The sequence below is a fragment of the Aulonocara stuartgranti genome (assembly GCF_965226115.1).
Source record: "Aulonocara stuartgranti genome assembly, chromosome: 10".
Taxonomy (NCBI): domain Eukaryota; kingdom Metazoa; phylum Chordata; class Actinopteri; order Cichliformes; family Cichlidae; genus Aulonocara; species Aulonocara stuartgranti.
In genome coordinates, this window is record NC_138946.1 from 27,306,962 (window position 1) to 27,333,499 (window position 26,538).

A 26,538-nucleotide genomic window follows, 5' to 3' on the forward strand; every position below is an offset into this window, starting at 1 on the left:
TGCGGCTAATGTATGTACAAAACAGGAGTTTCCCCTGATTTTAGCTTGTGCGGCTAATATTCAGGTGCGCTTTGTAGTCCAGGAAATACGGTACTAATTCTGCCACAACTTTTTATTTATTTGGTTATATTTTAACACAATTTATGCTGAGAAATTGTATTCTACAATCTGTCTATTTCCATAGTGTTTTCCCCCATTTTTTCTTTCTTTCTATAGAAGATGTTGGTTTCAAAATTACTTTAACAATAAATAAACCAAGTAAATGGGGTTCAGTTTTGTTTTTATTTCACAGTGTCTCAATTTTCTGAAATCAGGATGGCATGTCCCAGTCCTAATGTATATTTAATTGTTGTATTCAGGTGTTATATTTTAAGTGCACCATGAGGTTTATAAAGTGTAATTAGGTGCTGCAGTAATATTGCTGTGAGCTTGTGAGGGGCAGCTGAACAAATCAGCAGTCAATGTGGCAGAAAGTCAATGTGGTGATCAAGTCTGTCATGGGTGTTTAGCAGCCACATGGTTGAAGCCTGGAAGAGAGGAAAACCTCAGATTGGTTGTTCATCTAAATGGAAGTGATACCACCCTGCCTCTGTGCCAGAGATGCTCTAAATGAGCCCTGAGGCTCAGACGTAAAGGTTGAGATTAGAGCTGCTGCCCACAAATGCAATGATTGCATTTAGAGCAGATGAACAGATAGCTATAAACCCAACAAAAGCTCCATCCTTACTGTAATGCAGCACATTTACATAATCTGAGTTTGGCTGCTCACATATAAGGAAAAAGCAGTTATAACTGAGACAGATATTAGCCATGGAAGATCCCAAGCATATGCTAAACTAGTATGAAATAGTCTGCCCACGGTTACCCAATGACAGCAGCAAAAAAAGACTGTGACATATTTCAGGTACTGTAAGAAGCATGCAGAAGTCTCCATGTGTGGAACACCTGCTTACCAATATGTCTACGTAAAACTCCTTATTATTAACCTAAAACCACCCTCTTTTGTATCACCACAGACAATAGGAAAACATCCTCATGACACAGTTCAGATTAAAAAAGTGAAACAAACACTAAACAATCATGCAGCCATCATCTCATTTATGTTGTCTTGGTAACTGCAGCAGACAGGTGATCAAATGGCTCCCTGGTGGGATTTTAATGCTACTGTACCTATTACTGAAGTCAACACTAATGGCCAGCTGTTTACTAAGACAGCAGCTGAGGCTCCTGTGCTCATAAAACAATGGAGATGCTGTCTACCTGGTTAGCGGGTTACTAACTACTATTTATTTTCAGAATCTGGTTGAAAAAAAACCCACAAAACCAAAAAGGAATGTGTGGCATTGGGTTACTAGATAAGGCATGATTTAGCTATAAATACAAATGTGCTTCTAAATTAGTTGTGAAAAGCTTGCAGTCAAAGCACGATCTGATCAGTGCAGGGGAAAAAAGATGCATCATGGACGGTTCTTATAATCAATACAGGCATAGAGTCAGCAAGTACATTCCCCTTAAACCTGAATGTCCTCTTTGAACTAAGCTGGCATGATCCAAGACAAAAAGAATTTTATTATTCACAAGTCTGACTTAAATGTTTGAGACGTGAACTGCTTAAGCTGTTTCAAAACTTCACATTTAAGAGGATAACATCAAGATTTTCCAAAGCAAACTGTGGTTTTGAGAAAACAATGCATTTTTCTGCAATAACCATTCAGGGTAGTTAAATTTAGTGACTCTCTCCTTCTGACATCTGCTGCTTTTACATATAAAACAAAAAAACTCTTGCAGTATAGTCATTCATGTTTTCCCACATGTTTCTTTCTTTCAGATCAAGTTCACAGTTCATAAATAAATGCAGAAAATCCCTGCAATCCTTCATCAGAGTGTTTCCACCCAGAGGAAAATATGCTATAACCCTATAATACTCTTTAGTAAAGGTAGCACAATAGCTAACCAAAGTTTAAAGAACAGATAAAAAAAAAATTGTGAGCAACACTTCATTCTCAGACTCTGTGCTTGCTGATGACACATGAATTTTTCAGGGACACACGGACAATGCCTATTATTATATAACTGTCTCAGGCTGACTTATCTATTGAGCCATACAGTTAGACATAAAAAAGTACTCTTATGGAAAAAAAAAATCCATCAATCCATCGTCAAATCTGTCTTAGAATCCAAAATATATTAATTATTTTCAAGGTATAAACTTACATATGAAAAAAACCTATGATATTTAGCAAAATTTGATAATACTTCAGCATTGCACTAACATAAAAAGATGGAACACATGTTTATTAGAGCTCTGGTAGTCTAGAAAGGAGTGAGGTTAATATAGCTTTGGGAAAAGTGAAAAATAGGAATGAAGGTCCAATCTACAAACTACAGTAACTCCTTGGTTATGCAGGAAGTAGTAAACTACTACAGTCATGTGAAAAAGAGATTAAGCACACCCCACGATCCAGTAGCTTATAGAACCAACTTACACAGCAGTAAATCAAAGTATTGATTTTCAGTTTGACTTGATCAGTCTTACACATTGTTGTGGAGAAAATTTTAACCACTCTTCTTTTTACAGCATTGTTTCAGTTTATTGAGGCTTGGGGGCAACTCATTTAAGGTTTCACTAGAGCATTTCACTGTGTTTGACAGTTGGTTTGGGCTCCTATTGTTGTGCATCTCCGCTTTGGTCACACTGATAATTAATGTGTGTATTTGATTAAAAGTACGCTAAAGAAGTGTACTTACTGCTTCCAGTGTACTTAGTTTTCCACAGCATTGCACAGTCCTATGAAAATCTATGTGCACATGATAAAAATTGAGGCATTAAAATGCCTTTTCTTTGCCTGTAAAATAATAAATATATCTGTACAATCTGCTTTATAAAAATAAAAGCTGCTCATTCTTGCCTATGATGACATTGTTCAGTTTTTATTTGTCATATGCAAGTTAGCACAGGGTCAACATTGCAATGAAATGTATTTGACGAGCAAAAGTCACTCAGCAGAATGGTACAGTAGAAGAAAAATAAATAGAAAAATAGTAAAGAGTAAAATATTAATGAGACGCAGTAAAGAGAAAAGAGATTTTTCAGTTAAGTGACTAAATATATATGTATATATAAATATATGTACACACTAGTGATTAAATAAAGAAAATCTTGAATAGGAATGTGATGGGGGGGGAGCAGATGGGATATTGCACAGGAATGAGCAGCAGTACTGAACAGTACAAAAGTTTTTTAGTGGTACTTATTACAGTATTGCACTTTTTTAAAATATAAATATCAATATAAATATCAGTAAAGTGGAGTGACCAGTGCAGATTAAACAGAGTACTTGTGAAACTGCAGGGTAGCTTCTGAGTGCGTCCTGTGGACTGTGTTGTGTGTGTTTAAGTGTTGTGGTTGAGGTGTCGTATGGCTTGATGATTAAGTCTTGTAGTCCGAGCAGACAGACTCCTGTAACGTCTGCCAGATGGTAACAAGGAGAACAGCTGATGTGCTGGGTGGCTGTGGTCCTTGATGATGCTGTGTGCTTTACGGAGGCATCGCTGAAGATAAATGTCCTGAATGGCCAGTGATGTGCTCTGCTGCCTTCACTACCCTCTGTAGTGATATACGGCTGCTGGGAGAGCAGCTTCCATACCAAACTGTAATGCAGCTCGTCAGCAAGCTCTCGATCGCACACCTGTAGAAATTTGAGATGATATTCGCGTTCATGCCAAACTTCCTCCGCCTCCTCAGGAAGTAAAGCTGCTGGCAAGCTTTCCTGATTGCAGTGTCTGTGTGAAGGGTCCAGGAGAAGTCCTCGGTGATGTTGACTCCAAGGAATTTGAAGCTGCTGACCTTTTCGACCTTGACACCGTTGATGTGGATGGGCTGGTGTTCCCTGACTGGTCGTTTCCAGTAGTCCACTATCATTTCTCTAGTTTTGCTGATGTTGAGAGTCAGGTTATTTTCCAGACACCACTCGTACAGTGCCATCACCTCCTCTCTATAGGCCAGGGCTGCCCAATCCCAGTCCTCGAGAGCTACTATCCTGCAGCTTTTAGATACATCCCTACTCCAACACAGCTGAATCAAATGGTTTGATTACCTCTTCAGCATGCCATCGTGTTTGGCAAAGGCCTGATAACAAGCCATTCATTTGATTCGGGTGTGTGGGAACAAGGATGCATCTAAAAGCTGCAGGACGGTAGCTCTCGAGGACCGGGATTGGGCACCCCTGCTATAGGCCGTCTCATCGTTGTCTGCCTATGATGGTTGTGTCATCCGCAAACTTGATGATGATGTTGGACTTGTGTTTAGCAACACAGTCGTGTGTGAACAGGGAATATAGGAGGGGGCTAAGCACACAACCCTGTGGCGTACCTGTGTTTAGGATGAGTGGTGAGGAGGTGTGCTTACCAACTCTCACCACCTGGGGCCTGTTTGTGAGGAAGTTTAGAATCCATCTGCAGATTGGTGTTTCCAGCCCAAGGTCGACGAGCTTCGTGGCAAGTTTTGAGGGGATGATGGTGTTAAATGCCGAGCTGTAGTTGATGAAGAGCATCCTTGCATATGTATTCCCTTTTTCCAGGTGAGTGAGGGTGGTGTGCATTGCCAGAGCGATGGCATCCTCCATGGCTCTGTTTGTCCGATAGGCAAACTGAAGAGGGTCCAGTGTGTCAGGGAGGGAGGAGCAGATGTGACCTTTGACCAGCCGCTCCAGGCACTTCATGATGACGGATGTCAGTGCAACAGGACGGTATCATTCAGACAGGAGACCACTGATTTTTTGGGAACAGGAATGATGGTGGATGCTTTGAGGGACGTGGGGACCACTGACTGCCTCAGGGAGAGGCTGAAGATGTTGGTGAACACGTCTGCCAGCTGGTCGGCACACACTCTGAGAAGCCGGCCCGGGATGCCGTCCGGTCCTGGAGCTATGTGAAGATTGACCTTTTTAAAAGTCCATCTCACAGCTTCTGTTTTCAGAGTTAAAGTTACAGCCTCACTGTCCTCCTGAGGGTAGAGGATCTGCTCTCTGTTGTCTGCATCAAAACGAGCATAGAAGTTGTTGAGCTCGTCTGCGAGAGATGCAGTGGGCTGAACAATGACTGTGTTGTCCTTCTTGTAGTCATTAATGCAGCGCATTCCATTCCACAGTCGCCTGGTGTCAAAGCTGTGGTAGCTGGACTCCATTTTGTCCCCGTATTCCTTTCTGGCCTTTTTTATAGACTTTCGGAGGTCATACCTGGCTGCTTTATATGCATCAGGATCCCTGGAGTTAAAGGCAGAGGTCCGCACTTTTAGCTTGGCACGAACATCTTTATTTACCCAGGGTTTCTGATTTGGATATATGCGGACAGTGGTTTTTGTGATGGTATCATCCATGCACTTTCCAATATATCCAATGACAGAGTCTGTGAGTTCATTGATGTTGCCATCAGCTGCATCCACAAATATCTGCCAGTCAGTTGTGTCAAAGCAGTCCTGTAGGACCTCCTCAGCCTCACTGTCCCATTTGTAGATGACCTAGCAGCAGAATGGAACAATGGTTCTGCCTTACCAAAAGCTGGGTGGGGGAGGGGTTTGTAGCACTCTTTGAATGGAGTGTAACAATGGTCCAGTGTTTGATCACCTCTTGAGGGGAAGGAGATGTGCTGATAGTATTTGGGGAGAACCTTCTTCATGTTGGCTCTGTTGAAGTCTCCCAGCAAAATAAAGGTAGCTTCTGGATTTTTGTTCTCAAGTCCAGTAATGATATAGTTCGTCCATTCGTCCATTGGGGAATAAAAGCAGCTAATTTTATAATGCTGAAGCTCTAAAATGATCTCTAAAAGAAGCTATTGTATCCCACATCACTTTCTCAGATTCCAGTTGATGAGTTTACATTGTAAAAAGTGTAACAAATATCTGTTTGTGGCCCTTAGACTGGCAGGCTATCAAACATTCTTTGTATGATAAGAAGGCACAAAGAGTGTTAGCCTCAGTTCACAGATACATTTTTGTGTCCTTGAGAGTTACTTTTCCATCACTTAGAGAAGTCGACCAGTCCCAGCGTCCCAATCTTCCTCTAAGGACAGCCATGCTAGAGTCTAATCAATCACCTAAGAGGAAGCCAGCCAGCGTGAACTCAGCCTCCAGTTGGCTCCATTCTGATTCTAACGATCTTGGAGTCTGTCCATGTCACGTAATGGTTCATTGGGAATCATGCTCAGAAATGCACCGGAAGCTTTCTGTGGGCATGATGTTTGCAAACTACAACCAATCAAACTCCTGCTTTTCTCAGTGCCACAGAAAAGGACTGCAGGTGGCGAGGTTTACCCAGACCTAGGATACGTACTGTATTAACATTCAGGCAGCAGTGTCGTTTCCACATAGGCCTGGCTCAGGAAAGCAAGGCAGATGTAACTCGGTCACAAGAGGGCATGGATCTCTACACCAATGTCTGTCAGCAGATATTGAGCCCCGGGCAGGACAGACGGAGCGGTCTCCTTGTGCTCTGTTTGAATCTTTTTGAATATATTTATTACTGCACACATATATCTTAGGGGTTCCCAGTAATAAAAAAGCATACTGTTACAGTCTACAGCCTGTAAAGTCACAAAAAGCATTAACTTTTTTTCCCCCTCAGTTGTATTTATTAGTAGTGTTTTCAGAACGTAATATCTTTCAGTAAAAAAAAAAAATTTAAATGTTCAACTACAGCAAAAAATATTTTATCTGTAATTTAATTCAATATTAAGGAAGGCTTTATGAGACTCATTCAACAAGTCCATTCTTATTAAATTGCATTAAACTGAAAGCTTATATAGCACTTTTATTGACTGCAGCTCTGTGACAACACTTTATGCTGTAAAAAAGTAATAATAATAATAATAATAATAATAATAACAATAATGATAAAAATAATAATATACAGTGGGGCAAAAAAGTATTTAGTCAGCCACCGATTGTGCAAGTTCCCCCACTTAAAATGATGACAGAGGTCAGTAATTTGCACCAGAGGTACACTTCAACTGTGAGAGACAGAATGTGAAAAAGAAAAATCCATGAATTCACATGGTAGGATTTGTAAAGAATTTATCCGTAAATCAGGGTGGAAAATAAGTATTTGGTCAATAACAAAAATACAACTCAATACTTTGTAACATAACCTTTGTTGGCAATAACAGAGGTCAAACGTTTACTATAGGTCTTTACCAGGTTTGCACACACAGTAGCTGGTATTTTGGCCCATTCCTCCATGCAGATCTTCTCGAGAGCAGTGATGTTTTGGGGCTGTCGCCGAGCAACACGGACTTTCAACTCCCGCCACAGATTTTCTATGGGGTTGAGGTCTGGAGACTGGCTAGGCCACTCCAGGACTTTCAAATGCTTCTTACGGAGCCACTCCTTTGTTGCCCGGGCGGTGTGTTTTGGATCATTGTCATGTTGGAAGACCCAGCCTCGTTTCATCTTCAAAGTTCTCATTGATGGAAGGAGGTTTTGGCTCAAAATCTCACAATACATGGCCCCATTCATTCTGTCCTTAACACGGATCAGTCGTCCTGTCCCCTTGGCAGAAAAACAGCCCCATAGCATGATGTTTCCACCCCCATGCTTCACAGTAGGTATGGTGTTCTTGGGATGCAACTCAGTATTCTTCTTCCTCCAAACACGACGAGTTGAGTTTATACCAAAAAGTTCTACTTTGGTTTCATCTGACCACATGACATTCTCCCAATCCTCTGCTGTATCATCCATGTGCTCTCTGGCAAACTTCAGACGGGCCTGGACATGCACTGGCTTCAGCAGCGGAACACGTCTGGCACTGCGGGATTTGATTCCCTGCCGTTGTAGTGTGTTACTGATGGTGACCTTTGTTACTTTGGTCCCAGCTCTCTGCAGGTCATTCACCAGGTCCCCCCGTGTGGTTCTGGGATCTTTGCTCACCGTTCTCATGATCATTTTGACCCCACGGGATGAGATCTTGCGTGGAGCCCAAGATCGAGGGAGATTATCAGTGGTCTTGTATGTCTTCCATTTTCTGATGATTGCTCCCACAGTTGATTTTTTCACACCAAGCTGCTTGCCTATTGTAGATTCACTCTTCCCAGTCTGGTGCAGGTCTACAATACTTTTCCTGGTGTCCTTCGAAAGCTCTTTGGTCTTGGCCATGGCGGAGTTTGGAGTCTGACTGTTTGAGGCTGTGGACAGGTGTCTTTTATACAGATGATGAGTTCAAACAGGTGCCATTCATACAGGTAACGAGTGGGGGACAGAAAAGCTTCTTACAGAAGACGTTACAGGTCTGTGAGAGCCAGAGATTTTCCTTGTTTGAGGTGACCAAATACTTATTTTCCACCCTGATTTACGAATAAATTCTTTACAAATCCTACCATGTGGATTCATGGATTTTTTTTTCACATTCTGTCTCTCACAGTTGAAGTGTACCTCTGGTGCAAATTACTGACCTCTGTCATTATTTTAAGTGGGGGAACTTGCACAATCGGTGGCTGACTAAATACTTTTTTGCCCCACTGTAGAATCTGTTTTGGCTTCAGGCAATTTCTCTTGTGCCTTCTCTAACTAAATGTACCACCCACATTGGGTAATTTCAGCAACCCTCATTGTGCACCATGACTTTTTATCCCACTGCTTCTTGTTTCCAAGCTATGTCCACCTTGGTCGATCATAACAGTCAGATGATACATCATACAAACAACTCAATGAGACCATCTTCTCTGATAAAATCCCAAACATTTTGTGCTACATGCATTTGGGTTTTGAAGCTCTCTCACTGTGCAACAGTCTGGACTAACATCCACCAATAACACCACTATTCATTCAAGTTTTCCATCTTTCAACTGATATAGCACACGATCACGAAGCTTAAGATGAACTGGGGTTTTTTTTCTATTACAAAAAATATAGACTTTTAGGTCTTTAAAATGACTAATCACTCACAGAAAATAGTTTCACACAAACACTGCCATACTTTCCTGTGCAGTGAAAGTGACTGTAAGTACGCCAAAGGAAGGGCAAACTCTGCCAATCACATGACTGTTACAGTTTTGCATCCCAGCAGATATTAGCATTACTGACCTTGTAAACAGAAGACAAAAGGGACAAAGAATACGTTTTTCAATTTTTTTCATTAATCCATATACACAACCTAATCAGACTAAAATGCAAGACAGTATACGGTTCAGTTTATTGAGTCATGGTTGGAGGTCTTGGTCAAACCCCCAACCCTGTGATTAGTGCCCCAGTCTGCTTCTCGTGTCAAACAACCCTAAAGTAACAATAAAAATGAAGTTTACAAGAGAAATCCAGCAGGATCTTATAAATGATCCCCTTGAATTGCTTTTATTAGTGAGAGCAAGCCAAAACTGACAAGGTTGAGCTTTTTAAAGAGAACAAGCTAAATTGCCTTCTGATTATCTGGGTCAGTTGGTGTTTTATATGCCTCTAAGGTTCGACATGAAAATGGGTTAGGGACTTTCTGGCCTGCCTCTCGTGGGGGTTTTACTGGAAACTCTTACCTAGGGAAGCAACACAAAAAATGCATAGAGAGACTAATTTATGATAAATAATCTTTGTACTGAAATAACTATTCTGAGCGTGTGACAGGTTTTATTTAGCACTCTTGTAAAAAAATATAAATATGTGAGGTGAGTCAAATAGGGAAGTATTAAAAACAGGTCATGTATATGAGAATAAACATTTTTTATTTATTCTTGGATTTAATGAACTTGTTTTATTAGCACTACTAAAAGATAAATATGCCGTTTACATGGCACCAATTTTCACCTTCTCCCTTTTAACCCCCTTTAACCCCATATTTCATTTCATTTCTCACTCAGCCCTCTTTAATATTTCATTTCACAGTTTTTCTGCTGCGATGTTTGCTGAACATATTAAAAACTACAATATTAGGCAAATATCAGTGCAGACATACAAATTCTGGGAATGGTAAACTAATATAAAAAAGTACAAGGACAGCAGAAGAGCATGTGTAGTAGATGATACATTTTATTAGATTTTTGAGACAAAAGAGGACTTTAGAAGATAGAACAGATCATTAAATGTTCAGAGATTTACTCTTACATATTCATAAGGTTGCAACAGCCAGATTGTTCTTTTGTCTTGTATCCATGGGGAGCTTTTGTACCAGAAACACCAACATCAGCATTTTTAGCTGAGCTAAAAATCTCCTGCTATAAGCCTCTGAGGAGACTACAAGACAAAGACACAGACGGGCAATGCTTTGCCTTTCTTAACTCTTTGCTGGGCTTAGATCATGCTTGCTGTCTTAGTGCTGACTAAGTAATAAATAAAGGGAAATAAACAAAAAAAGATAATAATAATAATAATGTGTATAATAATAATAATGAGCTGCATATGTTATGTCAATTCAGGTTAACGGTGATGTTTTTTTTATTCAATGTGCTTCACCACTACCACAACACAAAAACTGATATACTTAAAAATAGCTGCCTCCCTAGCAAAATGTAGATTCATTTTTATAAACACTCACTCTACAACCTCCATGTACATGCTGCTGACTTTCATTCATTGGCATGAAGAAGGCAGCCTGCTGAATCTGGAAATGTGCCTTAATTAATAGAAGCCTCATGTGCTTCTAGCAATACTGGAAGAGGGAAAAGCCTCCGCCCACAGACCCAACCCTCAATCACTGAGCGGTTGCACAGACAACTCATAAACACAGCTTTAATTACCAGCGCAGGCGAGAAAAAGAAAAACGGTAATGATGGCTTGGGAATGGCAGCCCTTCTCCTGATGCAGATACTAATGGACTTTATGGTATCAGTGAAGTGGTACAATTTAAAGTCAAATTAGTGATGCTCCTTATCTTGGCCTGCAGTAACACGAGTGGTTTGCTAATGAGGTTGTGTAAACTGCTAAGTTGTCAAATACCCTCAAAAGACATGAATCTGAATCCCTTATTCCTTCAATTTTAACAGTATTATTATTTAACATGGTCCTGATTATCTGCAGATAAACCTGCTAATGCACAAAAATTATACACTTTTATCTGCACATAATTTTTATATCATTGGAAAGATCATTTCAAAGCTTGTGTTTTAAGAGTCACCAATATCTAACTCACTTACAGGACAAAAAAACAGCAACAGCAACTGCGTAAGCATACTTGCAGCCTGTAGCACTGCAAAACTTAGGAAAGGCTGTTCAGCAAAGCTGAGGCTTTTCTCTTTAAAAAAAAAATATGAGAAGAGCAACAAAGCTGTTTGTGGCCTGGGGTGTTTTATAAACAGCAGCTCTTGCTCTACACTCATATATAAGTCATGAAGAAACCCTCTTTAGTGTCCTCTCAAATCCCTTCCTGTATTCATCACGACTCACCTCCCCCAGGGTACCTGACGGTGACAGATTAGGGGGTCCTCTCTCATACAGCAAGAACAAAGAGCCAACACAGGGCACCCCATTACTCCCCCCCACAAGGCGTCCGGCAATCTACCTCTAGCTCATACAAACGTCCACTGGGTGAGGTTGTGCAAAAACAAAATCCATTGTCTGGAGATAGCTGTTAGTCCCTTTTCATTTACCATATATGGAGGATAAAAAGAAGAATACATGTCCTTAATGTCCTTCACATGATCTGAACGTTCTAGCTTACATCTGGCGATCAGACTAGAAATCCTGATGCAAGCACATATTATGATGTATTCATTCATGTTAATTTACCTCTGGAATCAGTAGCGATTCCATGTTTGATCCAAGTATAGACATAAATATAGAGGCCATGATGACTGTGTTTAACCATTTGGCAGATGACGACCACAGATGACCACAGTAATTAGATTGCATACAAGCACAGCTTTCCATTCATCTCAAAATCCCCAAATAAAAATGCCACAACCCCCTCGTCCCCCAGAGGCTTAATAAGGTGTCAGACATGCAGAGAACATCATCTGGCCTTTTAAAAAGGCAAACATGAAAAGAAGGAGGGGTCACTAAATTATTTCATTTAGTACAATGTCAGGAGAAAATGGACTGATGGGAGACAGTATGTAGTTGAGATGATTTGTGTCTCCTCCCACCCCTCCACGGGATCAATGCCAAGGGCGTCAAAAGAATCCTTCATCTTGTTGGAGAAAACTGCATATGCATACAAGCCCCTTAACCCCCTGCTATGGCCCAGCAGCAAGCAACTTAATTTGAGGAAATTTGAAGAGAGTTTTTTACGGAATTTATATTTAAAACCTCATAGATACGTCATTATGTGGATTTATGAAGTGTAATGGAGATAGATTAAAGTGACTAGAGATCATGCTCATATATTCATATCCACAGCTCTGCTTATACTGTACATTAAAATTATGTCCATACTGTATTGCTTCCAAAACACAAACTCTGTGGTTTGTGTTGGACATCATGGTATTGAGTTTAGAAAATCAATATCAAAGAGACAACACAATGGCCACATGTGTATTCTTCCAAAATGCATACGCAACTGCGGTTAAACTGCCTATCTATCTGCAACCAAAGTGAGCAAATGACAACTATGGGCACACCATTCAGCCACTTTCATTCTACAGATTGTCCTGACCTCAACAAGCTGCAGTGCATTCAGCCAGAAATGGAAGTGTTTAAAATTAATTGAAAAATTCTTCCAACCAGGCCCACAAGGACCCTGTCGCTACTCTTGGAGTTGCCAAAAATCAACCCTCCTACTCTGTCATTGTCACAGCAGTTTCCCCCAGGCAGCATCTCATGACTTGGAGCCCACTGATGAATGAGTGAAAAATTCCCCAGGATTCCCAGAGACAGAGACAGGTCAGGTACAAACACAGTAAAGCATAGTTAGCTGTTGTTGAATATTTGCTTTCTCACTCTCTCGGTCACGTTAAAGAATGATTGGACTGTCCTTGACCTCAAGTGTTAACACAACATTGCTCTGCAGTACATTAGATCAGGCAAGATCAGCTTTAAAAGCAACCATTAAAAAAGAAAGATGGCAACACAATTTAGAAGCCAGGAAGCAGATAAACTGGGGTGGCTGTAACTCAGGTGGCAGAGCAGGTCAGCCACTAATCAGAAGGTCAGTGGTTCGATCCCAAGCTGCCTCCTGGCTGCATGCCAAATATCCTTGGGCAAGATACTAACCCCATGTTTGCCTACTGGTGGTGGTCAGAGGGCCCGGTGGCGCCAGTGTCCGGCAGCCTCGCCTCTGTCAGTGCGCCCCAAGGCAGCTGTGGCTACAATATAGCTTGCCATCGCCAGTGTGTGAATGGGTGAATGACTGAATGTAGTGTGAAGCGCTTTGGGGTCCTTAGGGACTAGAAAAGCGCTATACAAATGCAGGCCATTTACCATTTGCAGGCCATACTGAACAGTTTTAGAGTACAGGGCAAACTAGAGGCGGAGGCAAGTTTCGTGATGACAGAATTTTTCATATAATGTAGACTGGCTAGGAACAGACAAGGAAAGGTCAAGTCAGACAGGCTGGGGACCATGTCGCAATGTCCAAACACCACTTTAGTGCTCCACAACAAACATTAACAAGTCCTCGTACAAAAAATGCCCATCTGGTAGATTTTCCTGTAATGAAAGGCTGAGGTGACCTTTTTCTGATGACCACAGGATCAACAAAATGAGACTCCCTTTCATCCTGCAGGCTAAAAGCATTTCCCATTGTGAAGTAGAAAATAGGTAATCATGGGTTTAATCTTGCTAGCACGACCCAATGATGTAGAAATGTCACAGGCAGCAAAGAATGCTTGAAAAATGCCAAATACACAAGAGTGTGAATAGAGGCTGGCAGATGTAGGAGGAGGGATGACGAGATGCCCTATGTGTGATATAAGCTAAAGACTTAAAGAGGCAACCAGTGAAGAACTCTCTATAAATGAGCTAATGATTCAATCTTATCTGCAGGGGGGGGGGGGGGAATGAGGGCATGAAAAAAAAGGTCAGGGAGCAAATGGGTTGAGCAAAGAAAGAAAAATGAATATAAACTTTAATGCTCCTGTCAAGTGTGAGATATGTAAATGATGTTCTTAGCTAATGGAGGATGTACACTAAAGACTGGCTGCAGTGCTGCAGAGAATTTCCAGCACTGCATAAATTATGGTGTTTTCAGTTTTTAGAAGCTTTCTTTATATATTTCAGGCTTTGCCAGAGCAACTGAGTAAACCTGAGAAAACGTGTGAGGACACAACCCTACCCTACATATATAGTGTTGAACAGATACCCAGTCTACTGGGTCCACAATGTTAGTAAAAGCAGCGCAACGTTTGATCTCAGTTTCAGCCAGACAGCAGAGAGGGGGGCATTCATGTGCAGGCTGGTATATGGACTCTAGGGATTACCCCCCTATAAATTATTCGCAAGAAATAACATGGCTGGCCAATATAAAACACACACATTTCCACACATGGAGGAAATAAATCTTAAATTCGTGTTACATTTTTCTGGATTGCTTGATACAATTGTCGGAAAATCAACTGCTGTGACCGTGAAACTCCATGATTATTCCATAATCAATTTGCTGACTGAAAGAAAATCAATCAGCAGTCCTTCTGCTTCTTCTTCCTCCTCCTAGCGTTATTCCCACACTGCAGGGTCTGCTTTTCTGCAAAGCCGCCTCCATTCGGCCAATCTTCTTCACGTCGTCTTTGATTCGGTCCATCCATCGCCTTTTTGGTCTGCCCCTTGGTCGCTGGTCTTGGGGGCTGAGTCGCAGTGCATTCTTGCCACTGAGTTTTCGTCACTTCTGACCACGTGCCCATACCATCGCAGTCGCGCTCGTTGCATCTTCTCCGTGATCGGCGCAATGCCCAGCCGCTTTTGGATGTTGATGTTCATGACGTGGTCCCATCGTGTCAGGCCCAGGCACCATCGCAGCATCCGCATTTCCACTGTGTGAAGGTCCTGTTCGTGCTTTGAGGTGGCCAGCCAACACTCTGATCCGTAAAGGGCCACAGGGCGCACTACGCTCTTTTAGATCTTCGACTTAAGGATGTCAGGCATTCGTCGGTCGCACAGGACACCAGTGACTTGGCGCAACTTCATCCAGGGCGCATTGGGTCGTACGTCTGGCAGGATGTCGTCGTCATTGTTGATCATTGATCTGAGGTGCTTGAAGTGAGATACCTTCGCCAGGTATTCTCCATTGATGCTGATGGTGCAGTCGGTTTGGGGGCCGGCTTCTAAGTACTCAGTCTTCTTGGTGTTCAACCTCAGCTCAAAATTCAGCTCTCGAATAATTTCAGATTCCCTTCTCACCATTCAGTTTCAGTTCTACAATTCAATTTCAAGTCCCAAAATTCCGTTTTTTGGAACTTACATCCAGTTCCGGTTCAAGCGCAGATTAATAGAACTACGTTTTACTAGCGGACCGAAAGTGTTATTGACGGGAATCTACAGCATCTTGAGCTGAATTAAGACTTCAGAAGTCATTCGTCATTCGTCATGTCGAATAGCGGATAAACTCTCAGGTTGGTAATAAATGTATTACATGTATAAGAACAAGCGTCATGTTAACAAATGATAGCCGTAAGGTAACTTTTATGCTTATTGTAGCTGCTAGCTAAAAACGCTAATTTAGCGTAGTTCGCCCTGAATTCAGCTTTGACAAACAAATATGATCGACTGTTTCTAGTAGAATTCCAAAGTTGTCATCTTGTACCCTCTCAGAGTACCCCCTCTGTATGCTTGCAGAGACCCCTACAGTAGGGAAACATGCAAAACGGTGTCCAAACCTTTGTATTTTAGCATTACTGGGTCACCTCTGTTTGAAGTGATATAATATGATATACAACTATCACTGTGTTTAACTACCATAATAATTCTTAGGGTACTGAGTGCATGCTTAATTAGATTTTTTTTTTAAACATACTGCTCCATTAATATGTTTGACAGGCTGAAGTTGTCGGGGTCACCTCCTAAATCGACCATCTTTTACAGGTGTTTTGTGCCAGAAATGGCGTGTCCACTGAAGACTGAAGATACTGAATCTTTCATACGCCCCTTTCCATTCCGTTTCTTGAATGCACGCAATGTCGATGCGGCGGTTATTGAGAGTGTCGGCTAGTTCGCAGCTTCCTCCGGTTAATGTACCAACGTTCAGGGCACGGAGGCATAGTAATTGGGCTAGCTCCTTTGGCCTGACCCATCCACTGGCAGGTAGCACTCGTCCTCTTCTCACGTTGTTTGGGCGAGGACGACGCGCGTTGCCCTAGTATTCGTTTTCAAATTTTGAGTTGGCATTGCATTCGGTGTGACCGAAGAATACGCTGACTGGCGCATCGCTCCCCCTGACATCAATGACCCTCACCGCTGGCCAACTTCCCAATGGGTCATTGTTCCCAGCTGGCACCGTGAGGAGGTGGTGATGGGGTTTTGCCAGACCAATAAGCAGTCATTCTGCAAATCCATTAATTGTTTTGCAACAAAGAAAATGACCAGTTCTATGACTGGTGTTTCTCTGATGTACGATTATGGTAAATGGCCTGTATTTATATAGCGCTTTACTAGTCCCTAAGGACCCCAAAGCGCTTTACATATCCAGTCATCCACCCATTCACACACACATTCACACACTGGTGATGGCAAGCTACATTGTAGCCACAGCCACCCTAGGGCGCACTGACAGAGGCGAGGCTGCCGGACACTGGCGGCACCGGGCCCTCTGACCACCACCAGTAGGCAACGGGTGAAGTGTCTTGCCCAAGGACACAACGACCGAGACTGTCCAAGCCGGGACGCTCGAACCGGCAACCTTCCGATTACAAGGCGAACTCCCAACTCTTGAGCCACGATCGCCCCAAACAGGGCAATCACAATCACAGGGTTAATTAGTGAATTATTTTAATCACCTTTTTGCTTAGTGTTAAACTTTGAACGCTAGGCTCATTATCTTGTGAGTTTTTTTAAGTATTAAATTAATTACAGTCAGGGAAAAAAATATTTGAACCCCAGCTGATTTTGTAAGTTTGCCCACTAAAAATGAAATGGCCAGTCTATAATTTCAATGATTTATTTGAACAGTGAGAGACAGAACAATAACAAAAGAATCCAGAAAATGCATTTCAAAAAAGTTATAAATTAATTAACATTTTCATGAAGGAAATAAGTATTTGACACCCTATTGTTATGGCTGCCGTCGTGGGCTGGGGTTCTGACATGTAAATGTGAGTGTGCAGGTGCGCCTCCAGGAGTGGTGGATCCCGAAGATGGCGTGCCCAGATTGGATGATGATCTGGAGGCGGAGTATAAAACGTCAGGGTTGAGGACGGCAATCCATCCATCTTAGGTCTTACCCCAACCAGCTGGGGCTGCGACATGCCCTTCATGGGTTCATGGGTGATAAAAAAAAACATACTTAAAAAGTAAGTGCTTATGAAAAAATGATCAGGCAGTTAGACATAAATATGCTGACCAATGAATGCGTGCAGGCTTTTGCTGCAGGTCACTGCAGCTGACTCTCTGAATCAGTGTCCTCCGGCGTTTTGTGAATCCAGGAGGAATTGGGGTGGATCGCCTTTTCAGTTGGGCAGTTTTCTCATGTTTTGTTAGGCAGGGAGGTAAGTGATTGTCATTTGGTTATGTTTCTTTAGGGATAGGCAAGCAGTCGCTCCTCTCAGCTGTTTTCCTTTTGTTTGTTATTTCGGCGTAGGTCCACCCCGAAGCCTGAGTGACTCCTGTGAAACCCGTTTTTGTTTCGTTCCAGTAAATAAACCATTTCTTATTTTAACTTATGTGTGATGTGCTGCTTGGGATCGAACTGGGGGTGGATCATTCCTCTTGTTGCGGTCGGGTCCCCTAGACCGGCTGCAACACTATCAATCAGGAAGATTTCCAACTCCCAGGTGTATTTCACACAAGTATAAAAGACAGCTGTTCATGGAAGCAATCAATCTATCCAGATTCCAAACTCTGCACCATGGCCAAGACCAAAGAGATTTCCAAGGATGTCAGAACAAGATTGTGGACCTACACAAGGCTGGAAAGGGTGACAAGACCATCGCCAAGCAGCTGAGTGAGAAGGTGACAACAGCTGGTGTGATTATTCATAAATGGAAGAACCATAAAATAACTGCCAATTTCTGGAGCTCCACGCAAGATCTCACTTCGTAGAGTTTCAATGATAATGAGAAAGGTGTGAACCAACCCAAAACTACTCTGGAGGAATTTGTCAATGGGACACCAAGTCACCAAGAAAACCCTTGGTACCACTAAAATCCTGCAGTGCCAGCAAGATCCCCCTGCTCAAGAAAGCAGTACAGCACAGGCCCGTTTTGAAGTTTGCCACTGAACATCTCAATAATTCAGAGGAGGACTGGGTGAAAGTGTTGTGGTCAGATGAGAACAAAATCGAGCCATTTGGCATCAACTCAACTCGCCATGTTTGAAGGAGGAGAAATGTTGCCTATGACTCCAAGACCACTGACCCACCATCAAACATGGAGGTGGAAACTATATACTTTGGGGGTGTTTTTCTGCCAAGGGGACAGGACAACTGCACCGCATCAAAGAGAGGATGGATTGGACCATGTACCATCAAATCTTGGGTGAGAACCTCCTTCCCTCAGCCAGGCCATTGAAAATGGGTCGTGGGTGGGTATTCCAGCATGCCAATGATCCAAAACACATGGCCAAGGCAACAAAGGATTGGCTCAAGAAGAATCATATCAAGGCGTTGGATAGGCGAAGTCAGTCTCCAGACCATAATCCTATACAAAATCTGTGGAGGGAGCTGAAGGTTCGAGTTGCCAAACATCAGTCATGAAACATTAAAGACTTGGAGAGGATCTGCAAAGAGGAGTGGGACAAAATCCCCCCTGAGATATGTGCAAAACTTGTGGCCAACTACAAAACACATCTGATCTTTGTGCTTGCCAGGTTTTGCCACCAAGCACTAAAGCATATTTTGCAAAGGGATCAAATACTTATTTCATTCATGAAAATGCAAATTAATTTATAACTTTTTTAAATGCTTTTTTCCTACTATTGAAATTACAGACTAATCATTTCTTTGTTGGTAGGCAAACTTACAAAATCGGCAGGGTTTTAAATAATTTTTTCCCTTAGTGTATATTAATCATGTATATTATTACAATTCATAGACTCTAGTCAGATGGAGTGAAAACATCCTCTTTAAGACTGAATTAAGGAAGTTACAGTCAAATTTAGCATAAAATCAGATCTTCTGGGCAAACCAATTCGCTTTTAAGCCCAGTTGGACCAAACAGCGTTGCAGTTGACCTGCAAGGTGGGCGTCTAGACCTCTGATTGGTGTAGCACACAAATAAATGTGACCCAAGAATACCTCATAATAGATAATAGTAATACTGAATTGGAGACTCGGCTTCGCACCCTTGATTCACCCGTAGCTAGCCAGGCCCCTGTAGCTGGTGCAGCCGAAGATAACATAGGACCCGCTAGCTGTTCCCCGGCAAACCCCAAGCAGCTGGGGAAAGAGGGCAGCTGGGTGACAGTGAGGAGGGAGCATAAACAGAGATTTAAACAGAAGCCCCAGGTACACCACCAACCTGTTCATGTGTCTAACCGTTTTCCCCCACTCGGCGACACACCCACCGGGGGTCAAACTCTGGTAATTGGTGATTCTGTTCTCAGACATGTGAAGCTAGAGACACCGGCAACCATAGTCAATTGTCTTCCAGGGGCCAGAGCAGGCGACATTGAGGGAAATTTAAAACTGCTGGCTAAGGGTAAACATAAATTCAGTAAATAATTCACATCGGCAGTAATGACACCCGGTTACGCCAATCGGAGGTCACTAAAATCAATATTGAATCGGTGTGCAACTTTGCCAAAACGATATCGGACTCTGTAGTTTTCTCTGGTCCCCTCCCCAATCAGACCAGGAGTGACATGTTTAGCCACATGTTCTCCTTAAATTGCTGGCTGTCTGACTGGTGTCCAAAAAACAATGTGGGCTTCATAGATAATTGGTAAACCTTCTGGAGGAAACCTGGTCTTGTCAGGAGAGATGGCATCCATCCCACTTTGGAGGGAGCAGCTCTCATTTCTAGAAATATGGACAAATTTATTAAACCCCCCAAAATATGACTATCCAGAGTTGGGATCAGGAAGCAGAGTTGCAGTCTTACACGCCTCTCTGCAGCTTCTCTCCTCCTGCTACCCCCCCAAAAACCCATCTCCATAGAGACTGTGTCAGCTCCCAAACAGACAAAAAACAAACTAAAAGCCAGCAATAAACAATTTAAACATAAAAAAATCACAAAGAAAGAACAAGACAGTATCCACATCTGAACCAAAGAGTAAAACAATGAAATGTGGATTATTAAACATTAGGTCTCTCTCCTCCTAGTCTCTGTTAGAACATGACTTAATAATTGATCAACAAACTGATTTACTTTGCCTTACAGAAACCTGGTTGCAGCAGGATGATGCTGGTTTAAATGAATCAATGAATCAACACTCCCGAGTCATTCTAACTACCAGAAATTTCGAAGCACAGTCGGCCTGTGCAGCAATTTTTCACACCAGCCTATTAATCAACAAAAGACCAATACAGACTTTTAATTCATTTAAAAGGTTTCTCTTCAGCACTGTAGCCAGGCTGACAAAAAGTCAGAGTACTTTTGAGCCAACTATCCCTTTAACGTTAACTACTAATTACTTCATGAACTTCTTCACAAATAAAATTTTAATCATTAGAGAAAAAATTACCAATAATCATCCCAGAGATGTAATATTATCTACAGCTACTTTCAGTACCATTGATATTCATTTAGACTCTTTTTCTCCAATTGATCTTTCTGAGTTAACTTCAATAATTACTTCCTCCAAACCATCAACGTGTCTTTTCCTGCCATTAATTAATTAATGCTTCAATCTTAAATATGATCAACCTATCTCTAATAATTGGCTATGTACCACAGGCCTTCAAGCTGGCAGTAGTTAAACCTAAAAAGCCATCCCTAGACACAGCAGTCTTAGCTAATTATAGGCCAATCTCCAACCATATCAAAAATCCCTGAAAGAGTAGTTGTCAAACAGCTAACAGATCATCTGCAGAGGAATGGATTATTTGAAGAGTTTCAATCAGGTTTCAGAGCTCATCACAGCACAGAAACAGCTTTAGTGAAGGTTACAAATGATCTTCTTATGGCCTCTGACAGTGGACTCATCTCTGTGCTTGTCCTGCTAGACCTTAGTGCAGCGTTTGATACTGATGACCATAATATTCTATTAGAGCACGCTGTAGGTCAGGGGCTGGCAACCCCGGGTGGCACGCAAAGGGTTAACTGATGGCACGACCATAGCTGGACCGGCCACCGGGTATACCGGGCATTTGCCCGGTGGGCCGATGTGATTTTTCGTTTTTATGGGCTGATGGTTTTTTGTTCTTTTTTTGTAACGGTGTAAACAATGAAAGGTGGTGAATTGGCCAAATGCTGGCCGATGTGTAAAATGTAAAAATAACTCTGTTGTTTGGTGGTGGCTATGGCGGAGCTTCCACGGAGGCCAGCAGGTGGTTGAGGGAAAGGGGAGGAGGCAGGAGAGACCCGAGGCGGCCGCCAGTCCGAGTGTCAGGTGAACTGAACTTCAGGTAAGAAGTTATGACCTGCAGTCTATCTGGGTCAGATATAAACCAGCAAAGAAATACTTTTCTTTCTTATTCTCATTTAAAATGTCTAGCTTTTAATAAATAATTATCTGAATCTTACAACCAAAGTTTTTGTCTGATGTAAAATGTATAGAAATCATAGATATACCAACGAGACTGTACATCACTGTCACAACAGCATTTTTGTTTTCAGGGTTGTGAGGAGACCATACATAGCATTTGCATTTTCTGTTGTACAGTTCATTTGCTGTTATGGATAAAAAGTGTCTTTTTTTGTTTCAAAATAGCTAATAACTATTCACTGATAGCTGCCAACATCTGCGAAGAAATATAATTCTGTAAAGTTGTTCTATATAGTGTGTAGCTGTTCATATAGAGCGTTATTAAATTTATTGCTAATGCAATCATATGGCACATTGACTTCTGAGGAAATTTTAGACGGCACTCATCATCAAAAAGGTTGTCGACCCCTGCTGTAGGTATTACAGTGCAGTTGTTTGAATCATATCTATTTAATAGACTCCAATTTGTGCATGTAAATGGAGAGTCCTCTTCCCACACTAAGGTTAATTATGGTGTTCTATAGGGTTCAGTGCTAGGACCAATTCTGTTTACATTATACATGCTTCCCCTAAGCAGTATCATTAGAAGACATAGTATACATTTTCGCTGCTATGCAGATGACACCCAACTCTATCTGTCCATGAAGCCAGATAACACACACCAATTAGTTAAACTGCAGGAATGTCTTAAAGACATAAAGTCCTGGATGGCCGCTAACTTTCTGCTTCTTAATTCAGATAAAACTGAGGTTATTGTACTCGGCCCTGAAAATCTTAGAAATATGGTATCTAACCAGATTCTTACTCTGGATGGCATTACCTTGGCCTCCAGTAACACTGTGAGGAACCTTGGAGTCATTTTTGACCAAGACATTTCCTTAAATGCACATATTAAACAAATATGTAAGACTGCTTTCTCCGATTTGCGCAACATCTCTAAATTAGAAATATCCTGTCTCAGAGTGACGCTGAAAAACTAGTTTATGCATTTATTACTTCCAGGCTGGACTACTTTAAATCATTATTATCATGATCTCCTAAAACCTCCCTGAAAAGCCTTCAGTTAATCCAAAATGCTGTAGCAAGAGTACTGACAGGAACTAGAAAGAGAGAGCATATTTCTCCTGTATTGGCTTCCCTTCATTGCCTTCCTGTTAAATCCAGAATTGAATTCAAAATCCTGCTCCTCACATACAACATCTTAAATAATCAGGCCCCATCTTATCTTAATGACCTTGTAGCACCATATCACCCTATTAGAGCACTTCGCTCTCACACTGCAGGCCTACTTGTTGTTCCTAGAGTATTTAAAAGTAGAATGGGAGGGAGAGCCTTCAGTTTTCAGGTGACCCTGAATCCTCCCTTAGTTGTGCTGCAATAGACATAGGCTGCCGGGGGATTTCCATGATGCATTGAGTTTTTCCTTTCCAGTCACCATTCTCACTCACTATGTGTTAATAGACCTCTCTGCATTGAATCATACCTGTTATCAATCTCTGTCTCTCTTCCGCAGCATGTCATATCCTGTTTTCCTTCTGTCACCCCAACCGGTCGCAGCAGATGGCCGCCCCTCCCTGAGCCTGGTTCTGGCAGAGGTTTCTTCCCGTTAAAAGGGAGTTTTTCCTTCCCACTGTCGCCAAATTGCTTGCTCATAGGGGGTGATATGATTGTTGAGTTTTTCTCTGTATCTATTATTGTACGATCTACTGTACAATATAAAGCGCCTTGAGGCGACTGTTGTTGTGATTTGGCGCAATATAAATAAAATTGAATTAAACTGAATTAATAAAAATAATAAAGTGTATTTGTATTGCCCAGAAAATAAGATACATTAGTCTGATGTCTGATATTTAAATTGTATTTTTCACATAACTACTTAATTGCTTCGATTCTAACCATTACTAATAACTTGGATACAACTGTCCATCTGTCCTCTGCATGGTGTTTTTAATTGCTGCAAACAGTCTTTAGTTTGTGAAAGAAAACCTACACAAACCAGGGGCAAACATGGTAACTGCAACTCAACACCCATATTTCATTCATCTGAACAAAATACAAAAAAATATAAACTACTTAAAACCTCAATTGACTCATTTGGATTGCTGAGGTGAACAATGACTATGACCAAAAATCTGAAAACGTGGCCTTTAAATCTCCCTCTTAACCTGACAAACCTGCATGCATGTGTCACTAAGCTAATCGAGTAGGAAGAAACAGCTTACCAGATTTTCGCTGAGTAGCAGTTATGCCACTTCATCCATAGCTGGAAAACTGACACACTGACAAGGTAACAAAAACTATATTTACTGGCTTTCAAACTACATCTGACAAAACACCCGAGTGACACATATTCTTATGATTTGGATATTTTACAAAGTGGTTAATGTCCCCTCAAGAGTGACTGAGGTGATAGAGTAGGCTTGAGCAGATTCTCAGAGCAGAAACACAACTGCATACCTCTGCACTTCTCTCAGGCCAAGAAAAATATACATAATCATTGTTTTCAGCAGCTGGAATTAGACGATGTAAAACTGAACAGAAACCACAGCTTGTTGACCTTTAATGTAATCTGAATGCAGGGTCAATTTTAAAGATACACGCGTCAGTAGAGTGATCGGATAAATGGATTTTGTATGTAGCTCCATATGGAACTTAGCAATCAGAAATATGGAATCAAAGCAGGTGTTAAAAAGTGCAGATCACAGAGCACAGAAAGTCAACAATGCTTAGACTTCAGTAAAACCATGCCTCTTTTGTGCATGGACAGGAAATGTTTACAGCAGCAACTTCTTAAAAAATGTATGTAATATGAGCTCTAACCACTTCTGTGAATTAATGAATGAATAAAATACTTTCTGATTCTTAAGCCAAGCCACTCTGTATAATTAAAATCTGATAAACTACACCAAAACATTAAAACCAACCAATTTTCTCCACAGGGCAGTTCCATGCAAAACATGCTCTGTTTCTTACATCAATATTTTACTCTTTTTTTTGGGGGTGGGGGGGGGGGGGGGGGGGGGGTAATACAATTTGGTACATTGTTATATAAAAGCATCCTAGCATACAACAACATACCGCAGACAGTCATCAATTATGGGCGGGACTAGGGAAACAAAACAAAAGGCCAACTGTGGTACCTGCACAGCAAATAACAGTGTAGTTATACAGTAATGTAAGACTGGCAGATTCCTGGTGGAAAACACAGCTGCCGATCGCTACTATAAAAAGACCAAATAATCATTTCTTAGGCATCACTTTATGCTCCCTCTCAGGGTGTGTGGCCACAGATTTTCTGCCAGGATGTGTGTTTAGCTTTTGCTAAATGGTGATTGTGGGTAATAAAGTTGTGGGGGTGGGGAAGAGAGTGGGTAATATTGCACACAGATTACTACTTTGCTTAAATGATGAAATTGTGTCATAACTACAGAAACATTCAGAGCCTCAGATAAACAAGGAAGGGCCAATGTTTTGGGGAGAAAAAATGCTGTCAAAAAAGTGGAAATTTCTCTGTGAACACTATGTGATTGAAAAGATAAAACTAAAAACAATCACATGGCAAAACAAAGATAAATGGTGTAGCAAGTTATAGCAGCTCAACGGGGCCCAGACTCATTCAGCTGTCTATGCATACTTTAATGGAGATGCTGTTTTGACATGTCTTTTTCCTGCAGCTCCGAGGGACTGCCTGCAACTTTAAACAGAACTGACCAACTTTTTAGAGCAGTTTAAACCACTCGTGTTCAGTTATTCCAAATATTTTTGATACGCTTTGTTTCATTTGTTGGTATTTTATTCCAAAGTGGTATTATCTAAGGATGTTTTGGCTGTGGTAATAGCTTCGTATACTACAACTCCTTAGAGAAGCTACTTGAATTAGTATCTACTAGCCATACTACAATCTTGTGGCTTCAGTGCTGACTTTGAATATTTAGAGGACATATAGAGGTTAAAAAAGTCACCATATAAAGAAAGATTCCTGTTTAACAATCTATTTCTACTACAGCAACTTAATAAAGAAGCTTTAATGAAAATAAGCATTGCAACACCAGTGTAATCCCATACAAATGATTTGTACTTAAATAACGGCTCTGTGACTTTCAGTTACAGAGGATATGCAGAACTAGCCCATATTATGGTTTGCAACACAACCTGAACATTACCTTGAGTATTGAGTTGAAATCTCCTGTCAAAATGATCCTGTAATACTCTACATACATTAGCTTCTCTCTAATAGTAGGTTGACACCTATCCAGGCCCAAACATTTCCAAGCCATTAACCATCAGAAAGACACATTGGTGTTCCGCACTTACTTTATGTATCCCTTCCATTTCTAAGCCACTGAGGTTTGCGTAAAGCGAGTGGTGCCTCTTTCCTAACAGTGATGTTGTAGTGACATTAGCTGTCGTTGGGGTTGCCTTGTCTGAGAGGCTGCCTTGTTGCTTATCATGTTGCTCCACCGACCCCCTCAACTCCGGCTGTTGTGCCTCAAAAGCTTTCGCCTCTTCGCGGCTCTCCATTTCTCTGTTTGCCGGCGCGGGCTCAGGCTGCTCAGGCTGAGTGCACAAGTCGTACATCACTCTCTGTCAAAGTTAAACAGAGCGGAGGAGATCAATATGACCACAAGAGGTGCTCGGCCAAGACCAAGCCATTGCTTGTGTTTCATTTGCTGAAGGAGAATTACATGGACCGCAGGTTGACTTCCACCAGTTCACGAGCAGGACTGGGCTCTTATTCAAGGCTAAGGTGAAGTGTCTGAAAACAAGCAAATGACTCTTACTGCCATGGTATCAAGCTCTTAATTTTGTAAATCTAAATGGTACTGACAAAAACAGCTCTCGTGCTGGATGTTGAGGGTTGATTAAAAGCAGTTATAACTCCTGGTTCATCTCTAAAGTAC

General features: G+C 41.6%; 1 protein-coding gene across 6 annotated transcripts in view; it reads right to left on the bottom strand.

Moving 5' to 3' along the window:
• Positions 1-26,538, bottom strand: part of tspoap1 (TSPO associated protein 1) — a 77,700-nt gene that overhangs the window by 43,234 nt on the left and 7,928 nt on the right. For 5 of the 6 annotated variants that reach the window (XM_082548578.1, XM_082548580.1, XM_082548583.1 and 2 more), the window contains exon 3: positions 25,952-26,221. The exons of the other annotated variant lie outside the window; for it this stretch is intronic. In XM_082548578.1, the coding sequence (XP_082404704.1) occupies positions 25,952-26,221 (270 nt within the window). The remainder of the gene's footprint in view (positions 1-25,951; positions 26,222-26,538) is intronic. 6 annotated transcript variants of the gene reach the window in all.